This window comes from Brienomyrus brachyistius, chromosome 23 (assembly GCF_023856365.1).
Source record: "Brienomyrus brachyistius isolate T26 chromosome 23, BBRACH_0.4, whole genome shotgun sequence".
NCBI classification, from domain to species: Eukaryota; Metazoa; Chordata; class Actinopteri; order Osteoglossiformes; family Mormyridae; genus Brienomyrus; species Brienomyrus brachyistius.
The window spans coordinates 21,671,773-21,695,026 of record NC_064555.1 but is presented as its reverse complement, the minus strand read 5'-3'; the positions used below and the strand labels follow the sequence as shown (position 1 = coordinate 21,695,026).

Below are 23,254 nucleotides of genomic sequence, written 5' to 3'. Positions count from 1 at the left end.
TAGGTCAGTATGAGAAGCTCGTTCTGAGACCTGAGAGGGTGGAGTCCAATAAGGCCTCTTTCAATGTTTTTAGCTTTGAACAATGAGACTAGACACCTTCCGTCTGGTATGTTAATGTACTTCAAAACATTAACCTCAAGCTTCTCTTCATATTTTCTAACATCCAAATATAGTCTGAAGCTTTTGAACTTTTTTAATCACAAGCAAGCGATTATAAACGCAGACCCCGAGCCTCTCTGCTGTCTGCGTCACAGGGCTTGATTACTTGAGTGAATGTATTGTTGAAAACCATGATGCAAAAATTTGTGTGTGATCTGCCCAAAAAAACGCATCCTTTCACTAGATGCTCTTTTATATTATCCCAAGAATAAACATGCAGTAAAGACCACAAACACAAACAGATGGTTGTTTTTCTACTGAGGTTATTGAAGTCCGATTAGTGAACTTGAACTTAAGTTGAATTTAATTGTTAATAAGTGAATGGAGCAACAAGCGCTCGCATACATGACTTCTCATATGTCCACAGGAGGAGTCCATGGCTGTCCTTTCTCTGGGCCTGTTGGTCACTCCTCTCCATGTTTTCCACCTCTGTGTTGGGTCGTAAGTATCCAGTCGAGTTACATTTTTCTTTTTCTACCTAGCAGACATTTTTTATCTCTTAACTTCTGTTTTGCCACTGGCTTACAAAGCTCAATATGCTATCTAGTTAAAAAATTACTGGGAAGTTAACATTTAAAACAAAAACATATCCACATTCCGTTACCTAGAGGTGAAGACATTATGGATGGAGGGGGGGTTGTGAACCCACCCAATAATCAAAACCAGCCAATACAGCCCCCTGGACCCCCATAAATGGATGGAGACCTCAACCCTCCAAGGCTCAACCCAAAGTTATGCCCTTGGGTGAAGATGCAGCAGTCTGCAGTACCTACTGATGTCACGCATGGTGACATACGGCATTTCTGACATCACGTGTGATTACGTTTAACTTAGGTGGAGCAAATATACATATGCAATTCAGTACATTTTTCTGATGATTTGTTTCAACTGGCAGAGAATTTTGTCCTTGTGAAATGCATAGTATCCAGCTTCTAGTAGCACTTCTAGCATGCAAGAGTATTTACACAAACCACAGCCTCTAAAATCTACAAAATGCTGTTGCTGACTCATGTAATTAAGCTTTTATTGCTTTCTTGAGTGTTCATGGTTGCTATTAACTTTCCCCAAGCTACTAGGCACCTACATAATAAGGCTTTCCTTCATTATTCTTCATTATGAATTCACACATAAGAGATATACAATTTGCCCTTATGTCTTACTCCTCAGTACAATATGGCTTTGCAATAGCTTTTGATGGCATCACTTTTCTGCATGGACAGTGTAGATTACCTTCATAATCAACATTAGCAGTTATGACACATGCCTAGAACGTGCTGGACCGAAACACAGCCCGACATGGGAAACTCTCATTCGACATGAGAAATGTTCCAGTTGTACTATGAGCAAAAAAAAATATGTGTGCAACAAGTTCTTAGGCACAGAAACAAAATGCCGGGACATACATAACATGTTTCTCGTTTAGCTTAGCTGAGTTTTCCATTTTTATCTGAACCCTGGGTAAGGTTGTGCTCTCAGGTGTAGTTGGAATGCTCCAACAGATGGAAGTGCCCGTTTGGCTCCCTTACAGAACCCGACGACCTCGGGTTCCAGGGTGGATTTGTAGTTCGGCCAATGCAACTTCCCTCTGGCCAGAGCAGGGCCCCTCCTGCCTTCTGGCAGGCAGTCCACTGGCGGGACACATTCTGCAGAGTCAATGTGAAACTCACACTGTACAGTGCCACTGCTTTTGGCCGCCCGCTGTCCGATGTGGGAATGGGGCACCGCAGTGGTCCTGAACAGCTGGTAGGAACGTCCACCCAGGGAGGTCTGGCAGAGTTTGTGTCATCATTAAATCATCCGGTGACATTAATTCAGTTTGTCAAGACATTAATTTGCTTAATCGCATGGGTAAATACTTAAAATTTAATGTATTATAACTCTGAAAAGTGGGATACGTAAGGTTTTATTGTTCCGAGCCAGTTTTGTGTTTTAAAGTGTGTACTTGGTATTAAATCCTGTCATTTTATTTAAATCGTCCACTGAGAGAGGGATATTTGAAACTGCAGTAAAACACCTTTCCTGGTGAGAGTTATTTTTAACAAACTGAACGCAGGTTAATACACTTGGAGTGATATACACCAGCCTTGCACATTGAAGGGGGCGCCACACTATTTTTGAATGGTGCACACTTAATTAACATTATATTTGCCATTGTATTCAAAGAATTGTCTTTCAAGAAATTCTTATTGCATATTGTTACCGAAAGCACAAAACAAATTTTATCCACTCTAGGACAGATGGCAACAGAGCACTGAATCAGAGTGTAGCAGGATGTTATTTTAAAGTACAGTATTGTGATAAAACTCTGCAGGGTCCTCTGTTACTTATGATTATGATTGTGATTGCGATTACATTAGTGATTTGAGATGAAGAAGTCAGACAGAGCCCCTCGTACCACACGGCCAGAACACGGCCTGCAGAAACGCTGCCCCGATTACCATCGCTGTCATTATCATCAGAGGGCAGAGCTCTGTCATTGCAAGTTATTCTACTCATATAAAAATGCAAATACATTTTTATTTCATTCTAGAGGTTGACCTGAGTCGGCTAGATGGAGAATCAGTCTGCCCCAGCATGAGGAATGGACAAGATGACCTTCCAGGTAAAAGTTCACAGATGTTCTTGGTTCCTGCTTGATATTTAGAATAAAGGATGATGTGACTTACATTGAAAAACGGAAATCTTAGAGTATTTATTGTCTTAGTTGGGATTTAGTCAGTCTGTGAGGTCCCTGACGAGGCAAAACATCTGTGGCGTTTTCTATTTTTTTTAAATGCGGCGGCCTTGATTTCTTTGCCTTTATTGGTCAAAAGAAAGGAAAATAAAACACTTGAGTCTGGGTAGCCAAATCGTAAGCTGCAAGGAACAGTTTTGATTCAGCAATATCTTAATTGCACACCAAATGGGCGGGCGGTTTGCTTAAAAATGCACAGGTTTCAGTCTGTAGCCGGCGTCTAACTGAAAGCAGATTTCAGCACATTAAAAAGACTTTGAGTGATGAGTCTGGCCGGCATTGCTTTTAGCCTAGAGAAGAATGCTAACTGCTTGCTGTACATTTCTTGTTTTGTATTATAGATTACAGGAAAATTAAATGCTGACTGTGGAAAGGTTTCAAGGCATGAACAGGAATGTGAATAAAACAGTGTAATGTTTTGTATAATGGAATCTACTCAGATATGTTCCAAGCGTGATGCAGGGATATTTAAGCTGGGACTCAAGTATCCAGGACAGCGGCATGGATTCCAAAGGCCTTTTGTTCCTCTTGAAGGTTTCGATCTGATCACTCAGTTCCAGCTGGATGTCATCCCGCTCAAAGGGGTGAGGAAAGTGGAGGGTTCGACGCCACTGCAGGTCGCCTACAGGCTTGACAAGGAGGCAAACTTCCAAATTCCCACCAGGTAAACAAACTGGGGCAGCCATGCGTATGTTGGCTGTTATTACAGGTATCTAGGCAGGTGTTTCTCCAGGACCTGCTTGTTACTGACAGACAAGTCCCCCCCAAAAACAAGCCCCAACCCATTCGCCATCTTGCTTCTCGCTGAAGTCCACGCGGACTGGCTCTCAGGCAGCGCTGGACTCCAGGGCATGATGAGACAGCTGCTGTAGGGCTGCTTTTCCTCCTGCTGCGTTTTCTCTTCTTTTGCTACTGAGAAGAATCCAAAGAAAGCCAAGGAAACCTGTGCAATTTTAATTCCCCAAAAAATGTGCTAGTGCTTCATTTCTTGCATAGTCTGAAACGCTGCATTAGTTTGGTTTAAACAAAGAGGGAGTTATTTTGAGGTATAGCACCTATAGCAGGGGTGTCAAACTCCAGTCCTGGGGGGCCAGACCCCTGCACATTTTTGGGTTTCCCCTCATTTAAAACACCTGATTCAACTCCTTGTGCTAATTACCACACAGCTCTTGAGCTGAATCGTTTATGGTGGAACAGGGAAAGAGCTACGCTACACAGGGCTCCGGCCCCCCAGGACTGGAGTCTGACACATCTGACCAAGAACAAGCAAAACCTTTTTACAAAATAATAATAACTAATTACTATTATGACCTGGCATGTCCTCCAGGTTGTGATCAGTCCACTGCGAACTATTCCTAAGTGATCATGTGAAATGGCTGGATGGAATAATCCCATTAAAATGTCACGCTATCCTGAAACAGATGCATTTTCTGAACGATCATTCGCAATAATGTTTACTATTTTTGAACTTTAAGAAATCAGACCACGGTGTCATGTGATCCTGTCCAAACCTGTAAATGAACAGCACAGAGATATCGTTTATTCCAATATACGCACGTCTGACTAAAGAACACAGTATCATCTGTCGCACTGCCGTTCAGCGGTGAAATCGAGCTCTAAAAGTCACTGTGGAAACACCTCACTTAACAAACTCCTATATAATGCATTATAGATACCTTCATAATACATTGTAATGCTGTAATTCAGGATCATACTATGTAAATCATAATGCTTTCATAATGCAGTACAAAGCATCATTAATTCTTATACTGACCATTACAATGCAGTGTGAAGATATCTATGTATATGTGTATTATGTGTATTATAGATGAGAGCTTGAATTCACTGTAAACCGTGGACAAAAAAAACTCAGAACGACAAAGAGAACCGAGTGTGTTTCCTCAGTGGGATCACAGGCCGCTGGAAAGTGCCCTTCATTTAGTTTATTGGCTTACAGGAAACTCTTTTTTATTACTTTTCCTTGATCCATTTACAAGGCGAAAAGCTGGCTGCAGCATCCATATATAAATATACCACCCATTGAGGACTCTGCTTGTTAACAAACAGCAAGTGGTAGGCTGGAGAGAAATCCATGCTGTCCGGACAGTTTAATTGATATGTTTCTGCTGAATGCTCAGTTGCCGCGCTGTTCTGGACTCTGGGCACAATGAGAAATAGAGGAACCATTGTAACTTCGAAATAATAAAAAATGTTGCATTTAAATGCATGATCCTGAACTACTGAAGAGTTTCTGAACATTGAACTGAAATGCAATTAATATTTCATACATGAAACTGGTACAGGTCTTTGGTATTTCTTGAGATGACCATTTAGATAATGCATGTAAAATTAACTTGAGGACTATGATTTTGAGAGCTGTATTTTTTGACCTTGCGTTCCAAGTTGGCAGAAAACACAGAAATGTCTCTGAAAAGTTATTTTGCCAAACCTGTCAAAAGAGCACTTTACCGTATGACTGCTGAGCAGGAAATACTTCAAAATATCAGTGACTTAAGCAGTTCTTTTCTGCAGGTTGAACTTCCCAGATGGCTTTCCAGAGGAGTATTCCTTCATGGCAACATTCCGGATGGTCAAGAATACGGTGAACAAGGTGTGGAACGTCTGGCAAGTGGTGGATAAGGACGGTCGCAAGCAAGCTGGCCTCAGGCTCAATGGTGACGAGCAGTCCCTTGAGTTCTTCCTCATGGGGATGGACGGCCAGCTACAGACGGTCACCTTTCCTGGACTGTCAGTGCTCTTCAACAGCAAGTGGCACAAAGTTATGGTTGGGGTGGAGAGGGACCAAGTGACTCTCTACGTGGACTGCCAACCGGTCAACAGCAAGCCCATCAAGGGAAAAGATTTGATCGACACAGAGGGAGACACACTCATCGGGAGGCTAGATGCAGATCCCAACACTTCTGTGGTGGTGAGACCCAGTGCACTGAGTAAGCCATGTACAGTTTTGACAGCTTTCTGACGGTGCACTCTCTTCCAGTTCGAACTCCAGTGGATGCTGATTCATTGTGACCCAAAGAGAGCTCAACGAGAGAGTTGTTCTGAGTTACCACAAGCAGAGGTAAATGGCGCCATTTTAGTCCTATTCTTCATACACCTTCTTTGTGCATGATAAACAGCTGAAGTACAGTCCTTGGAAAACGAGTCCAGTGCAACTGCTGGCTAGTAATACATAATGAAGAGCTTGTCTGAAAAGCATCTGAGAATATCTGCAATGCCCTTTTGTTTTTGAAGCTAGAAATGAGATTGAAAGCATACAAAAGCATTTCAGTCAGTGATTAATACGGCTAATTAACCCAAATCAGCTCGAGCCAATTCTCAGCAGCATCCGTGATATTAGCTGCAGGCTGTGATGCAGAAGCATTTGTTATTCTGATGCTGTTTCCCTGTCCTGCCTGACGTTTGTCTCTGTCGAGGTGAATGCACTGCATTTGTCCTTAATTGGGAGAGGAGACCCTTTACCCTGGTGTCACTGCATGGAAGCTTTGTCCTCTTAGCATCTGGACGTCTGCATCATTTATTGTTATATATACAGTAGTACATAGTTCATGGTTTTAGTAAACTACATATAAGAGTCATTGTAGCTTTTGTGGCAATTATGTATTATATTATATTATATTATATTATATTATATTATATTATATTATATTATATTATATTATATTATATTATATTATATTAATATATTTCCTGAAATATTTATAAATGTTGTTCAAAATATTAAATCTATACAATACTGACCGAGTCTGATTCAGGTTTAATTTGGGCTGCTCTTCATTTGACATGCTGGATGCTCTTTAGGACTAAGGTACCTTGTTCTGATTTGTCTTCCTTGAAAGTTAAATGCTTGGACTGTGGGCTTGTGACGCAGGGCCTGTGTTGCGTGTGAGGAAGCCTGTTTGTCTCTCAGCCATTGTTTTAAACAGGTGTGCTTTTTCTGCCTGTGCTTGGTGACGGGGCTGTCATTTAACTAACGCTGCATTTATCTCTCCTGATCCTTCAGATGTTTCCGAATGCTGAGGTATTTATATTTCGATTTAAAACTGAAACCTCCTCTTTTTGTATCATGTTTCGGCAATAATCCACTTCCTGCTTTGTGATAGACTGGGAGTACTATTCAAACGGGGGCATGGGTTGTTCTAGAAATGTTGAATTAGTTCTTGAAGTTACATTTCTTAGGATCTAAGTGGCATTGTTAGCAAATTACACACACAGGGAAGACATGGTACATTAACCGCTGCACAGTCAGTGTGAACAGCGTGATTTCTGTGTCTAATGCTATAACTGTATTGTTAAGCCACATGAAACATTGCATTAAAGACCCAGCGTGATTCAGATTGAAATCCTGGTGGATAACAGGTTGTTTGAAATGATCAGGAGAAGTGAAAACAAAGGATTATTTTTACACACAAGAACAATGTCCCAGAAGACGGCCAAAGTCCTGAACAATCTACACCAGGGGTGGCCAGTCTTATCCGCAATGAGCCGAGGGTTCTCGAGCACAAATAAAATATTTTTACCTAGCAAACAACTAAAGTTTATAAAAACAATCAAAGCACCTTTGAACAATACTTAATGTTATAAAACTGAGAATTTTAATGATTAACTATTAAATGCATCACCTTGGACGATTAAAAAGTGTCTATATTTCTTTGTGTTTTCATAATTATACAAGTTTTTCTTGAATTTCAGGATTATTAAGGATATACTGTATCAGATTTTTCCCAAACCAATTAAAATCTATCCAACAGTGCAATAAGAACTAAGTTGCTATGTCCTGTACTGTAGCTTTCCCAGCAGTAAACAGGAACATGCAGTTTACTCAATGCAGGCACAAAAAATAAAACATAATGGCCCAAGTCTGAGCCTCTTGTTTTCAATATTTTTAGATTTTATTCTTCTTTTTTCCTTTTTTTTAAATATCAAGGTGAACTAAATCGTTCAGTGGTGACAGGAGTTGAACTTGGTGCCAGATCCTGCTGCTGCAGTGATTATTGGTCCCCATACCAGCTGATGTAGGCCTGCTGCTGCAGTGATTATTGGTCCCCATACCAGCTGATGTAGGCCTGCTGCTGCGGTTATTATAGATCCCCATACCAGCTGATGTAGGCCTGCTGCTGCAGTGATTATTGGTCCCCATACCAGCTGATGTAGGCCTGCTGCTGCAGTCATTATTGGTCCCCATACCAGCTGATGTAGGCCTGCTGCTGCAGTCATTATTGGTCCCCATACCAGCTGATGTAGGCCTGCTGCTGCGGTCATTATAGATCCCCATACCAGCTGATGCAGGCCTGCTACTGCAGGAATAATTGGTCCCCATACCAACTGATGTAGGCCTGCTGCTGCAGTGATTATAGATCCCCATACCAGCTGATGTAGGCCTGCTGCTGCAGTCATTATAGATCCCCATACCAGCTGATGTAGGCCTGCTGCTGCAGTCATTATTGGTCCCCAAACCAGCTGATGTAGGCCTGCTGCTGCAGTCATTATAGATCCCCATACCAGCTGATGTTCTCAGGATAATCAGCAGGACCTTTGATTTTCATGCAGGGTTCGAGAAAAAAACAACAAAAACTTTTTTTACGGCATGCCTAATATCTCCTTAGTCCCGTTTTCTTTCATATAATTGTTTTTTACTATGAATACCTAAATCTAATTTTTATGGGACACGACTAAAATGTCTTACAGCGCTTATTGTTAATTCCACATGCTATGATTTGAAAAAAAAAAAGTCTTTTGTAGACCTCTAAATAAAAATCTGAAAATAGACAGGAGCCAGTGAAGCAGTGATTATGCCTTTGAACTGTTTGATGAACAGCTCTTGACCAGCGAGCTGGCATCTTTGAATGTCTGGAGGACACATGTAATTGCTCTGGCTGTAATGCAATAACTTGTCATATTCAATGAAAGCTTGATGCACCAGGAAAAAATTCTTTCGAATCTTCTTAGCGGTCTTGAGCCCTTCATACTCATCTCCCGGTTTTTCGTCTCCTAGCCCGACCCAAACCCAGTCCCGGGCCCTCCGGGCCCCCCAGGGCCTTCTGGACCACGTGGTTCACCGGGAGGGGATGGAAGAGATGGGCGAGATGTAAGTGTGAAAATCGACTCATGTGGACTTCAGCAATCAACCCATTTGTAAACAAACCCGATAACTGCATTTCCAAAGAATCAGTGAATTGGGAGCTGTAAGGGAGCAAAAAAAGTGGACTGCTGTGGGTCCCTGAGGACTAGGTTGGGAAATGCTGTGGGTCCCTGAGGACTAGGTTGGGAAATGCTGTGGGTCCCTGAGGACTAGGTTGGGAAATGCTGTGGGTCCCTGAGGACTAGGTTGGGAAATGCTGTGGGTCCCTGAGGACTAGGTTGGGAAATGCTGTGGGTCCCTGAGGACTAGGTTGGGAAATGATGTCTTTTGTGACACATTTCAGTGCGTGAACATGATTACTAAGACTTGTGACATGCAACTTTGTTTATCAATTATGGTCACATTATTATACCGCACGTATATGAAGAAGTCCAGTAAAGTAGATCATGCTTATTATTATTCCTGTTAAGTGGGTAGGTTATATATGTATATATATACATACACGCACTCTATCTACATGTATTTCTTTCTTACTCCCTTTTTACAGGGTATTCCAGGTCAACCCGGCCCTCCCGGTGCTCCAGTAAGTACAAAATCTTCCAGGGTGTCTGCTGGCCAGGCATCTTCCTGACAAAGCCTCACTTCTACCTCATTATCATGAACACCAAGACGGTTTGCCAAAACAAACAGAATGTTTAGCTCCAGTTATTTGCCCTGAATAAACAGGGCAGCGTTTCCTCTTCGCCTGACGAAGCGAGAGATGCGGGATGAGCTATGTCATCCGCGCGGCTTTAATCGATTGAATGTTGGGGCACCGTATCCTAGCAACAGCGACGGCACAGTAAAGCGAATTGTGCCTGTATCTGACTCAGGGCAGCAAAGGGGAACCGGGGGAGATCGGCCTGCCTGGACAGCGGGGCCTTCCCGGCCTCCCAGGATCGCTCGTAAGAACCACATCTGTCATATACATTTTATACACAATGACCCAGCACCGTGAGACCCAATAAAAGCGACTACATGGTGATGGGTCACTCCTCTTCCTTCTCGTGGCTTACATGCAGTTTACTACAAGTTCACCACAGTGCAGCACACACACACATATATCCATATATGTTTTGGTTATAGATGCTAAGTAATTACATGCACTGTCCTTCCTGTTTCCTTTAAAAGGGTCCAATTGGGCCTAGAGGGCCTGTTGGTGAGAGAGTAAGTTTTTCTTTTTATTTGTCTATTAGATCTATTAACTTTAATGCTTCTTCTTAAACATCTGCAATTTTATATACATAACTACATCCTTTTATAAAATATTATAAAGAGTTTTTTTTTGTCTGTTCCTGTGGGTGTCAGTGCTTCGGTCTAATCTCAGTAAAATCTTGGCACCCGTCCCTCTGTTCTTAAAGCTGATTTGCCTGTGAGCAAAAGGCCTTTTTTCATAACAGAATTAAGTGACAACAAATTTGTGCTAATGGTTATTTCTTTCTGTGTGCGTGTGTGTATGTTTGTGTCTGTGTGTGTGTGTGTCTGTGATCTTAGGGACTTCCTGGCTTTCCTGGACTCCCAGTAAGTTTATTATTTTTTTTTGCATTTAGCCTCCCATTAGAAGGAAAAATAGTAGGGGGGGGGGCAGCTAGTACATGCATTAAATCAGTACGCCTTTCAACTGCTTGCCATAAAATTCACGTCTCTGTAATGTTCTATAGGTGAAAACATCAGCTGCCTGCATTAAATACCACAGCAAAAACGCCCCATAATTGTCAGCTGCAGACCCTTCGTAATCTGAGTAGCTGAATGGTATCTCGGGACACTCTTTGTGTTTAAATAAAACAATTGATGTCATTTAGCTTTCTATGGATCTTTTAATAAAACCTGAGAGCTCTTCTAATGTTTCATTTGTTTGTTTACAGGGACCGGCTTCTGTTGGGCCTCCCGTACGTACAAAGCACAGTCAACGTTCCCTCTCATTTTCAATGAGTCCTAGAGTTTAGATAAGCTAGTTGTTGGTTGATCAGCCTGCAAGTTGGTTCAATGATGCACCAACATTCGATTCTGAAATTCAGAATTTACATTTCAGCTACATTTGGAGGATACAGGCAACATAATTCTCCTTAGCTGCTGTTCTATGACAGTTACCGCATTAATTCGGCATGCATTATTTATCTGAGATGATGCATCAGATCTGTTGCAGTTAATGGATTATAAACAACTGCAGATTTATATAATCTCCTGCAGCATTTTATACAGTTATCGAAGCAGTCAGATTCCATAAGTTTACTTTTAATATTTGCACAGAATTTTCAGCACCCATTCATTTAATGTTGGACTTGTCCTTCATAATGCTTCATCCAGGGACCTCCAGGGAAACCCGGAGAGCCGGGAGATTCCGGCAATATTGGACCAGAGGTTAGTGCCATACAGTACTTACAATACCCAATACAGTATTGATGTATATGATACTCAACCAGTATATGAAAGTTTATTAATGTTATAAAATAACATAATGATAATGATTCTCCATGTCCATGCAGGGCCCCCCCGGACCCGAGGGTGGCACTGGACTTCCGGGCCCCCCCGGTCCTCCAGGACCTCCAGGTCCTGCGGTAATGTTGCAACCCTCTTAATAACACATATCTCTCTCTCTCAATATTTTTTTGATCTATTCAAAACAGACTGATATTATAATCAGCCAAAAGTAATTGACTCACGAATGTGCCAATTTGTATCTGCCAGCCCTAATTAATGCTTTTCATACAATATGGAGTGGTTCATTTTAATTCTAGTATTAATAATATTCTTATATATTATGTCCATTCTAATAGGAGGAATGATTTAGAAACGGTTTTAAAAGAAAAACCGCCTCTTTGTATCTATTACAGGGCCAACCTGGGGCTGCCGTACCTGAGGCCAGTGGGGACTTTGTAAGCTGAACTTTTGTTCTGTGATATTTGGCTTTAGGATGTACAGAATACCCTGCAATCCCATAGGGGATAAGTGATTGGAAGATGGAGGGATGGATGGATGGATGGATGGATGGAATACCCTACAACCCAGTAGTGGATGAGTGATTGATGGATGGATGGATGGATGGATGGATGGATGGATGGATGGATGGATGTACAGAATACCCCACAACCCTGTAGTGGATGAGTGATTGATTGATGGATGGATGGATGGATGGATGGATGGATGTACAGAATACTCCACAACCCTGTAGTGGATGAGTGATTACTTGATGGATGGATGGATGGATGGATGGATGGATGGACAGAATAAAATCAATTTAGCAAACACTGCACTTGTAACAATTCTGAAACATCTTAAGCTTTGCCTGTGCTGATTCAGTCTGATTTGTCATAGTGTCCGGCGGCTTGTCCAGCGGGACCTCAGGGAGATCCGGGAGTACCAGGAATGAAGGTGCTGTGGACTTACACACATGCATTTCTCATTTACCGTGTTTGCTTGTATAATTCATGTTATTCATACTGATATAGATGGATTAGGGACCAACTTATTTGTCATTTAAGGCACAATAATTAATCTCTCTATTGTCAGGGTCACAAAGGTAGCCATGGTGAACCTGGAAGACCAGGTACTCCCGGACAAAAGGTAATATTTTATGGTGTTTTAATGCAAATGCCAGCAAATTAGCTATGTGTGGGTTTGTACTAGATAGAGACAAGGATCAAAACCATATACCTATTAACTCTTACACCAATTAACCCCTGTTACCATACAATACTTTATTGATGTAAACAATCCACTGTACCTATTGTATTGGATTGTACATATTGTATTTATTGCAACATCCCTTGCACTTTTTTATACATTTCTCAACGACATGTTGTATATGTCAAGCAGACTATATGCGAACATTGTCTTGTGTTAACTGTGAATGCACATACTTTATGTACGTATGAGAGTCACTGACAACTAGAGACAAACTCCTTGTGTGTGGGGACACACAGTACCTGGCCAATAAACTTCATTCTGATTCTGATTCATACTGCATGTCAGCGGAGAGACAGCGAAAGTGCATGTTTACGTTTTATTCAGCACTGTTTGTTTAGTTATTTTTTTTTTGACAGGGCGAACCAGGGCCTTCAGGGGTTCAGGGTTTACCTGGGCGTACCGGAAGTGAGGTTTGGGCCATTCCTGAGAAGCTCATTCATACACATTACTCATTATGGTGTTAGTCTAAACCTTAAACACAACTTTTCTTACAGGGACAAAGGGGATCAAAAGGACATCCTGGCCCTGCCGGGGACAAAGGAGACAAGGTGCGCTTAAAAATGTGTCGACTATTGAATTTTTGGAGAGATCAATTATGTAAACATATAGTATTGCGTGTTCTTTAATGTCCTGTCATTTGATCATTTTAAATGAGTATTTAATACATTTAATAGCATGTCGTCAGTTTCATACTCATATCCGTGACACTGTTGTTTAGCGTCTCCAGTTAAAATAGCCATCTCCACTGCTGCAGGCTGCTTTTGAAAGGTATCAGATACATTGACACCTACTGTAGCTATTTGTCTTGCACACGAAACTCTCACTTGCCAGGGTCATTTTTAGGACTAGGCTTCCCTACAGTGAGTCAAAAAACCGTGGGAGGTCTATTTCGTTTGTATTCACTGTCCTCATGAGTCCCTGGCCATGTGTGAGGTTATACAGAATTAACCAACACCATTCACATGCAAGAATTCAACAGTGCCGTGGTATGAAGCTCAAAAACGATGTTGTCTCACACTAATCCACTGTCATGGCTTCATTAACCCACACAGGGCCCGCCAGGTTTCAACGGGATCCCTGGGCCCACTGGGCCGTCTGGTCCTCCGGTAAGCAAAATTTCAGAGTCGCTTAATAAATTAGCATTTGTTTGAACCTCAGTCAGAGAGGAAAGGTGAATGCTTACAGTACATTGACTTTCTTTTTTATAAATGGCAGGGTGTGGAAGGCGTGCGAGGGAGGCAGGGCTTGGAAGGTCCTAAAGGGGATGAAGTGAGTACTTCCCATGTCTTACTATGCTTCAGAGTAGTATTGCTGTCATGGGCATGGAGTCATAACCAAAAGGTTATGAGGGACCAAACTGTAGTACCCTCTGGCAAGGCACTTAACCTGAATTGTTCCGACAGAATATCCAGGCAAGTAAAATGGGCACCAGATAATGTAGGCGTTCTAACAATAGCTCACTGGCTTAATCATCATGTGTTTCACAGGGTCGGACTGGCCCTCGTGGGGAACCAGGGATCCAAGGCGAGAAAGGAGAGAAGGTAGGATGCGTCTCTTAATTATGACAAAAGAGGTTTAGGCCTGAGAAAAAAATGTAGCTAAAAATACAGTTGACGCAAAAGAGCTGCCCTTTTTACTGCCTGACCGATTTGACATGTAGAATAATATTAAACGATATATTACATTTGTAATGTTGCATTAATAAATGCCGTTTTGGGGGAATTGTGAAGAAGGTTAAAGTTAGAAGTGCTGCAAGATATAACAAGTAAATGTCTCTTAAGGGGGAATCTGGGAAAGATGGCAGTGATGGAAAACCTGGACAAGATGGGAACAAGGTAAACATCTACATGATATTTGGATTTCAATGGATACAGGATAGTAGTGTTGTCTGTTTCACTGTATTGGTGTCCTATGAGATGCCAGTCAGGTTCTAACACTGTATTGGTGTCCTATGAGATGCCAGTCAGGTTCTAACACTATATTGGTGTCCTATGAGATGCCAGTCAGGTTCTAACACTATATTGGTGTCCTATGAGGTGCCACTCAGGTTCTAACACTGTATTGGTGTCCTATGAGATGCCAGTCAGGTTCTAACACTGTATTGGTGTCCTATGAGATGCCAGTCAGGTTCAAACACTGTATTGGTGTCCTATGAGATGCCAGTCAGGTTCTAACACTGTATTGGTGTCCTATGAGATGCCAGTCAGGTTCTAACACTGTATTGCACATCTGATGTCTAACAGGGAGAGCCTGGTTTGCCTGGAGGACTGGGAGTCCGGGGACTGGTTGGAATCCCGGTGAGTACAAGCATAGGGGCGATGGTTTCTGTGGGACTTCTCCTGAATTTCTCTCCTGAAAGAAATTTGCGAATATAAAAGCAGCCACAGTACATAATTCACAGAGAATTCCAAGTATTTTTTTCACTTTTGGTAAAAAGCCACAATTCAAGGAAGACGACCAGTTTGTCTCATGCCCTTGTTATTCACCTATAATTATGCCAAGACAGAAAAAGAGACACACAGCTGCTTCCGGGAAGGAAGAAGCGTCAACAGAAGGAACCTGGAGATGTTCCAACTGGAATCGTTACATTAGCATCCATTAACACTGAAGCCCAGACGAGTTGGGCAGATGTGGTTTGCCAATGTGACGCAATCCATGTCTTATTATAGGTGCAGGAAAGGAAGGATCAGTGTGTATAAATCCTTACTGAGGCCAGTCATGATTTGCTTTACTTGTATAGTGTCAGGTTGCAGTAGTCTGTAGAAAACCAGGCATAGCAACACAGTGGAGCTCATTTGGTGCAACGTTTGTGTAGAACTGAAATTATTGCCTTTATCTGCTCCCCAATAAATGAATCAGAATCACACTGCTTTACGGGCCACTCTCACCAGAGTGATATTTCATTAATCTTGCTTTCATCTTCCAAGTTAATGTTGCAAGCAGAAAAGTCCTCGCAGTGATATTGTCTGTAACACTTTCTTTTAAATTAGTACCTCCTTTGAGTATTTCCCAAACAGTCGCCCAGAATTCCCACTCCTCAGAATATTTTTTCTCAACCGTATGTCCTGTTTTTCCAGGGGCTGCCAGGGAAACAAGGAGTAATGGGCCCTACGGGGGAGAAGGTAATGTGTCATCAGATGACTGATGCTGCTAACGGTGAGAAATGATGGCACAGGCTATGTGATATTCCAGCAGATAGCTACACCGGCAGAGCAGCACGTAACCAGGCACCTGTTACCTGTCAGCAAGATATGTGCAATTAAAAAAAGAAAAAAAAAAACAAGTTGGGTAGTTTGAGGAATAGTGAGTTTCTGCACATGCAATGATGTGTCGTTACAGGGAGAGCAGGGGTCAGCAGGGTTCCCAGGGCAACCCGGAGTACCAGGCAAACCGGTGAGTATTTCAATGACATCCAGCAGCTACACCCTGCAGTATACATTTGTCATTCAATCACCGGCATGCATTATCAATGAGAGAAGTGTGATGTGGAGATGCTACAGTGGAGTTTAAATGTTCCACTCCTGCAGGGAGCGGATGGAGCCGTGGGCGAAGATGGATCACCAGGGGAAAAGGGATCCAACGTATGTCGACGTCTCTCTTCATACTGATGGTTTTGCTCCTGGAATGGTCACCTGAAATAGACAGAACACTTACAGTGTGTGTGTGTTTGTGTGTGGGGGGGGGGAGGGGGGGGCATGATCGAAGTAAAGAAAATCTTGAGGAATCTGCAAACACTAACCTTGATGACTACTGTGCTGTTAGCTAGAAATACTAATTATCTGGGGATGAGTTTAGATCAGAACAACGTTAACATTTAAAACAGGTTTTTAGAGTTTTCAGTCTCTGGTTGAGTATTTAAGACTTAACACTTAGATTCACTAACACTTCAGGATTAAATGTTAAAACGCGAAACATGCGCTGAACCGCCGTATCACTTCTGGTCTGTTTCTCATTCTCCTGTTTTCTCCTGCGTGATTTAACTGGTTAATCAATACTGAAGGGTGAGCCTGGAAAGCAGGGACCTGTAGGTGCCACCGGCCTCACGGGACCTCAGGTGAGAGTGTTTCTGACGCGTCTCTCTGACGCTGCTGCACCGCGAAAACCTTAAGCCTGTAATTAATTTCAGAATCAGCCTGTCATGCTGTGCGTTGTCCATTAGGGTGAAAAGGGAATTAAGGGAGACACGGGTCCTCGTGGAATCAAAGGCCACACGGGGCATAAAGGAGATATGGTGAGACCAAGTTCTTTGTCATTATGGTAGATAATGAAAAACATATACTAGGGTGACCAGAGAATCCATGTCAGGGGGGACATTTTGAGCTGGGACAGGATTTGTAAATTACCATTTCAATTAAACGGACATGGATTTCAATTAAGCACTGAGTTCTTGCTGTCTGCTGATTGATTAGTCTCCAATAATCATGCCTGCGTCACTAATGTTAATGTGAAACAGCTGGATGAGTCAGAGCCCCAGAAGAGCTGAACGTTTTAGCCAAACACAAGAGCATTTCAGTTTTAAAGTAATCTGTAAACCTGCCCGACATGAATTATCTGGTCACCGTAACATATACTCACTGGTACGCCTGCTCATTGAGGCCAACGTCTGGTCCTAGAAGCAGGGAATCATGTGCCTGTGAATGAACAGAGAGCACAGAGTTAGTGACTCTGAACGTGCTGTGATCGTTGTGCCAGACGCGATGGTCCCAGCATCTCTAACAGCCACCATCCTGGGATCTTCACACTGCTACAATTTCTAGAGTTTAAACTGAATAGTGTGATGGGCAGAAGTCACGCAGCCTGGGACAGTTCTGAAGGTGAAACGTCATTGGCTTGTCGGCCATGATGTCATGAGCCACGAAAGCTGATGAATGCATGAAAAATTCAGGTGTTCTGTAGGCAAAAGGGGCTCGTCTCTGGTATGAGACAGGGGGCACTTAATAAGAAATGGCCAGTCTACTGTATATGAGATTTAGTTATAGAAAATGTTATGTTCAATTAATAAGAATTTAATATTTTATCTTTCAGTCTTCAACAAAAACCACATTAAATTAAGACAGTGGTGCCTTAATGATGTTTTATAAATATGTTTCCTTACCTATTGTAGGGCGCTACAGGTCCCGTTGGTCCAAAAGGAATTGAGGTACGTGATATATGGTTTTCATTCTTAATCATTCCTAATCAGTAATCCATCCACCTTGGTTAATGACAACAACGTTGGTTATTATGTGGTTTTAAAGACAGACACAACAATGTATTAAGTAAAGTTTATTACTTATGAATAATTCATTAAAGAGGATTGAATTTTTTTTTTTATTCAAAACCATTCATTTTACGTTTATAACTTGCTCAGATTCAAAAGCCGGTGCTATATCGTTATAAAACAACCAATCTTCCTGTCAGATGTGATGTCGTCAGTCTGTGCCAATCTATGGCCGTACTGTGTCTGCAACAAGTCTGTTTCGTACGCAGGGTGCCAGAGGAGCTGTTGGCGGCGTGGGGCCCAAAGGTGACACGGTAAAACAATATGACAGTGACATGTTTTGAATGATATTTGAATGATTTGTATGAGTCGGGTTACTTCTAGCATAGCATTCTATCAGTGTTCACTGTAAAGTCAGACGCATGATTATGCAGCATGTCACTTACAGATAAGAAAGAGAAGACGCAGTTTGTGTCACAAATTTGAGCTTGTGTTTTTGCAAATGTGAGCTATCTTGTCAGTCCTAACCTTTTCACTCTCTAGTTATCACTACCTATAGCTGTAAGCCTAAGTCTGTTCTTTAATAGAATTGTACCATACTAATGAAACTAGAAAAGACACCTTTACTGTATATGGTATTGTGTCAACCAGTCTGCAAATTCCTTGTGAAAACAGAGCGACTTCAAAGGCAGTATTCTTGCTGTATCTGTTATAACAGGGTCCCCCTGGAAGTCCTGGGCTCAAAGGAGAGGTATAATTACCATCTGACATCTTTGCTAACTGGAACTCTACTTTTGAACTCATTATGGAGTGAATGACTTGTTACTGGGGGGGGGGGCAATCTTCGTCAGACTGGAGATAAAGGAGAAAGGGGCTCAAATGGCAAAGATGGTCTCCCGGGTCGACCGGGGCACACGGGGATGAGTGGCCCCTTGGGGCCTCGAGGCCTAGAAGGGGAGAGAGGCATTCCTGGGGCCCCAGGACCACGTGGGCTCCCAGTAAGTACCAAATGAAAGTGCTTTGATGATATATATGCACTATAAGAAATGTCTAACCAAAATGTTTTTAAGGCCTAACCGTTGAGTGAATTTCTTCCCCACAGGGTCCCAAAGCCAGCGATCACAAAATCCGCGAGATCTGTAGCAGCATCGTTGAAGGTGTGATGGGTTTTATCGAGAATAACACACATTGTATCATTTGGAATTTCAAATTTTAGTTCATCCTTTAGTAATGGACATAAAAATGTTTGAGCAAAACATTTTTATACCTTCATATCTTTATATGTTAATTACATTTCTTTTAGAACATTTGGCCGAATTCAAAAAGGCAGCCCTGAAAATGCCAGCAGCAATTGGCACTCCTGGAAGTCCCGGGCTGATGGGACCTCCTGGTCCTCCTGGACCAACTGGACCTTCTGGTGAGGCAGGAATACCCGGACTAAGGGGCCCAATGGGCCTGCAAGGGCCACAAGGTTTCCATGGAGTACCTGGGGAGAAAGGTAAGGATCAGTGTATCCAGGGTGCTGATACCAGCCAAGTAAGAACACACTATGATGCCATGACTTAATCTCTATAAGTACTATATCAATATACTGTATATATTTTACTTACAGTACCAATGCCGGGCCCTTTTTCCCAGGGTTCCCAAATATGGTTCTGCGTTTCTGTTGGTTACAATTGTTACATCCCAGAAGAGCAGACAGCAGATTGTTGACCTTTAACGGAAAGAGCTGAATGAAAGGCAAAGGAAAAGTGGAGAGGCAGAAGGGCTCAAGAGAGGCAGAAAGTGAGTGAGTCACTAGAAGATTCCGGATTAGTTGAGTTGTTGTGTAAAAGACCACAGATATTGGTTATTATAATGAGCCAATAGGAGACAGAGGCACTAGCAATAAGCGAAGGGAGATTAAGGATAGACAGGAAGGATGACATCATGTAGAACAACATAACGGGCTGTTTGTTTATGATGTAATACATTTGGGAGGAATTTGCAGAAGCTGCTAAGGAGAATCATGTCGAGCTAGGTGAGCGATAAACAATTAGCTGTGAGTTTCCTGGATAAGCTGCAGTTCTGGAATTAAATAAAAGACCAGAATATATTTTAAGAAGTTCATGATTGTTCCTCCTAAATAAGTGTGCAGTGTTTGAATGACATGAATTTTTAATGATCTAATTTTTTTTTTCTTGTTCGTCAATGAAGCGTTTGTTGGTTTCCATTTAGAAAGTAAATAATTCTGCAAATGGAATTTTCCGATGGGAGTGGGGCACGAACATCCTTGGGAAGGGGTACAGTCAGGTGACAAGCCAATTTGTTCATTTTCTGGCCGTTAACAAAAAAACAAAAGCAAAAAAAATCGAACACGTTTGCGAGAGCAATCTGTCACATACCTAAAACGACACTGCCAGCTTGTTCTTTATGTATCACAACTCCAACCCAAGTTGTCCCACATACAGAGAGCAAATAGACGTATTGTGGGGAGTATTGTGGGGAGTATTGTGGGGAGTATTGTGGGGAGTGCCTGAGTCATTTTAACAAAGTAACAGCTCTTTTTACTCTTCATTAGCAGCTACTATCAGTTTAATACTAGCAGCAGAACAGATAGGGAAGCCATCGATTTACTCGACAGTCATGGTTACATGCTCACGAAGCACACGCATTTCCCAGCAAACATCACGTAGTAATGACATTTACTATTAACAGAGACAGATGAATACATACATTATTTTACACTATTTAAAGTGTGGTGCAAAGCATGCTGGTAACTGCATAATTAATGCTGCTGACCAACCCCACGGCGTCATGTTTATGGCAGCCAAACATGGCCAGTGCATAAGTTCAAAACAAGTAAAAACGCACAGGCGGTGCGACGAAATGGTAATCACCATGGTGATTATACGTCATACAACATTGTATCGGCAAAACAACGTAGATTACATCAGTTTCGTCTGAAGTATATGGCCAGTTTTGTAAACAAACACGTAAGATTATTTTCTGTTTTTTTCCCAACCACCCCCCCCCAGGATATACCTGAAGCCTCACGCTGCTTACCCTACACACAGTTCTTGGTTAGTTTTCATGACTGCTTTTCCTTTGTGCGGACACCAAAACTTTTATTCATTACTCTCCACCATTTTCTTAAACCATTCCAAACTATCCAATTTCTATCGCATTTCCTTCCCCCTGTACCTACAGTATATGGTTCTGCTCAGAGGACGTCTTACACCATTATTTAATTTTGTGTCCAAAAGTGGCATCTTCACAATATTTGCCTTGTAGTGCCATCGTTGGAAAATGGTGCAAAACATAGCGCTTGACTCGATGCTAAGCTGAAATGCTACAGACTACAATAGGGCCATTGTTAGAAAAATAATGGTAGCTTTTCCGAAGGACGCTGCCTTGTCTTTCTCATGCGTATTGGCTTCAGTGGGAACACTTCATTCATTTATAATAATGCAATGCTTAAAGGAAGATGACACACATGTGAATCACTCCTGCAGTCTACATTATTTCAGCATCAGGCCAAAAGTAGGTATATCGTTTTTATTTTACAAAGTAAACGATCTATTTTACAAAGTAAAGCTTTTATTTTACAAAGTTTTTTTTAACTGTATGGAGCTACTTTGACAACAGCTTTCCAGGGCGTTGGATTGGGTGGTGTGGCCACATTGACTGGCCCCCACTTTCACCCGACATGGACAGCCATGGACTTCTTTTTTTTTTGGGGGGGGGGGGGGGGGGGGGCACGATAAAGGAGAAGGTTTTTGAGAAGAAGCCCCACACCATGGGTGAATTGAAGCATTTGGGAGCATTGATGCTAACTGGGCTTTGTCTCGGGGAATGTAGCATCATTGACGGAGGACATTTTGAACAGCGAGAACACTAAACATGACCCAATCAGTACCGTGAAATAAAAACTGTATCCCTCTTTTAGGCCTAGCCTGTGTGCTTGGGTGATCTGTTTGCATGCACCCACTGTGTGTCTTTTATCGTGGTGTGACGCAGGTGATACAGGAGCCAAAGGTGAGAAAGGAGAGACTGGAGAAGGAGCCAGAGGGAGTCCAGGCCTGCCAGGGCCCCCAGGTAATTTTATGCATGTTCATCTTTCATAGAACAACATCTATTCACACACTACAAACCAGGAGTGTCATTAAGCCTATTTTAGGGGGGTTGTTATTCAGCCCCCCCAAATGAATGCATATTTATCGGCTTAAGTCATGAATAGTTAGCCGTCAGCCCCCCCCGGAAAGAATCAGCCCCCATATTAATTCATCTCTAACTATGCCCCTATTGCAAACTATATAGTGGGTTCTGTAGATTTTCAGCTTTTAAATCAGCAATGTAATTAAAGCTGGTATGAATTAGTCTTTCACATGAGATACAGGTTAGTGCCCAGCCTTGTTCCCCGTCTCACACATTAAAGAGATGCCCTTGAGCTTAGCTGTTCACAGGCATTCAGCAGATTTCCCCTCAGGTCTGAGAATGCTGAGCTGTATCCAAAGATTTTATAAAAATCATTAAGATTATGAATGTAAGACTGAATAAGAATTATGGGAATATTCATTCATGGCAGAGAGCTAGGTCATAATATTATGACTGAGCGTTGCACCCTGATCCAAGGTACTGTAGCAACGCTTTACCACACTTATCTCGCAGGTCAGGCTGGAGTTCCTGGCATTGGGAAGAATGGCCGGGATGGCGTTCGTGGCGAGAGGGGGCCCCCAGGGGACCCAGGTAATCCGGGCCCCAGGGGGCTGACAGGGCCACCTGGAATTTGTGATCCCTCAAACTGTTTCGGGAGGACACCGATGATGATGCCTGTGAGTGGAAAGAAATCCATAAATACAAAAGGCCCATGATATCAAACGAGCCCCGAACGGCATAGAAAATGGGGGGGGGGGGGGAATAAGCCACTCCACTTGGGGATTATCCGTGATAAACTTGAAGAGACGTCAGAGGTCTCCCTTTTCATCACACTTAAGCTATTGACATCTGCAAGCTCCTTTTCACTTCTGCTCCAATGATGCCTCAGTCATGTGTACGACCAAAGCTCAAGCCGCCTGCAAAGCAAACCAAAACATGAGGGGGACACGATGCTCATGAAAAACTGCCGTCCAAAACTGAGAGCAAGGAAAACCCATTTTACAGGCTGTGCCCTGTTACGGAAATGAGGGCCTAATGACATCACCGGCAGCAATAGTGCGTGAGGTACAAATTTGTACAAACCTGTACAAATTAGGCACACGGGAAACAGACAGAGAATATGGCCCAGTGTTCCAAATATGGTATTACACTTTCATGTTTTGTGTGAATTCTTTTCTTGAAACATGTTACTTTAAAT

At 42.3% G+C, this 23,254-nt stretch overlaps 1 protein-coding gene across 1 annotated transcript; it reads left to right on the top strand.

Annotated features, from left to right (window-relative positions):
• The first annotated feature begins 2,661 nt into the window (after nt 1-2,661).
• LOC125719360 (collagen alpha-3(IX) chain-like) lies at nt 2,662-23,175 on the top strand. Its single transcript, XM_048994056.1, has 36 exons — nt 2,662-2,761; nt 3,428-3,557; nt 5,426-5,822; nt 5,892-5,972; nt 6,915-6,932; nt 8,907-8,999; nt 9,541-9,576; nt 9,866-9,937; nt 10,164-10,199; nt 10,527-10,553; nt 10,898-10,921; nt 11,340-11,393; nt 11,519-11,590; nt 11,867-11,908; nt 12,348-12,404; nt 12,543-12,596; nt 13,076-13,129; nt 13,214-13,267; nt 13,772-13,825; nt 13,935-13,988; nt 14,207-14,260; nt 14,501-14,554; nt 14,963-15,016; nt 15,797-15,841; nt 16,059-16,112; nt 16,247-16,300; nt 16,720-16,773; nt 16,879-16,950; nt 17,824-17,859; nt 18,189-18,233; nt 18,638-18,670; nt 18,771-18,917; nt 19,022-19,076; nt 19,223-19,417; nt 21,919-21,996; nt 22,570-23,175. Exons 1-36 carry the CDS (start codon nt 2,662-2,664, stop codon nt 22,770-22,772), a joined length of 2,742 nt encoding a protein of 913 aa, XP_048850013.1. The 3' UTR covers nt 22,773-23,175.
• Nucleotides 23,176-23,254: the final 79 nt, after the last annotated feature.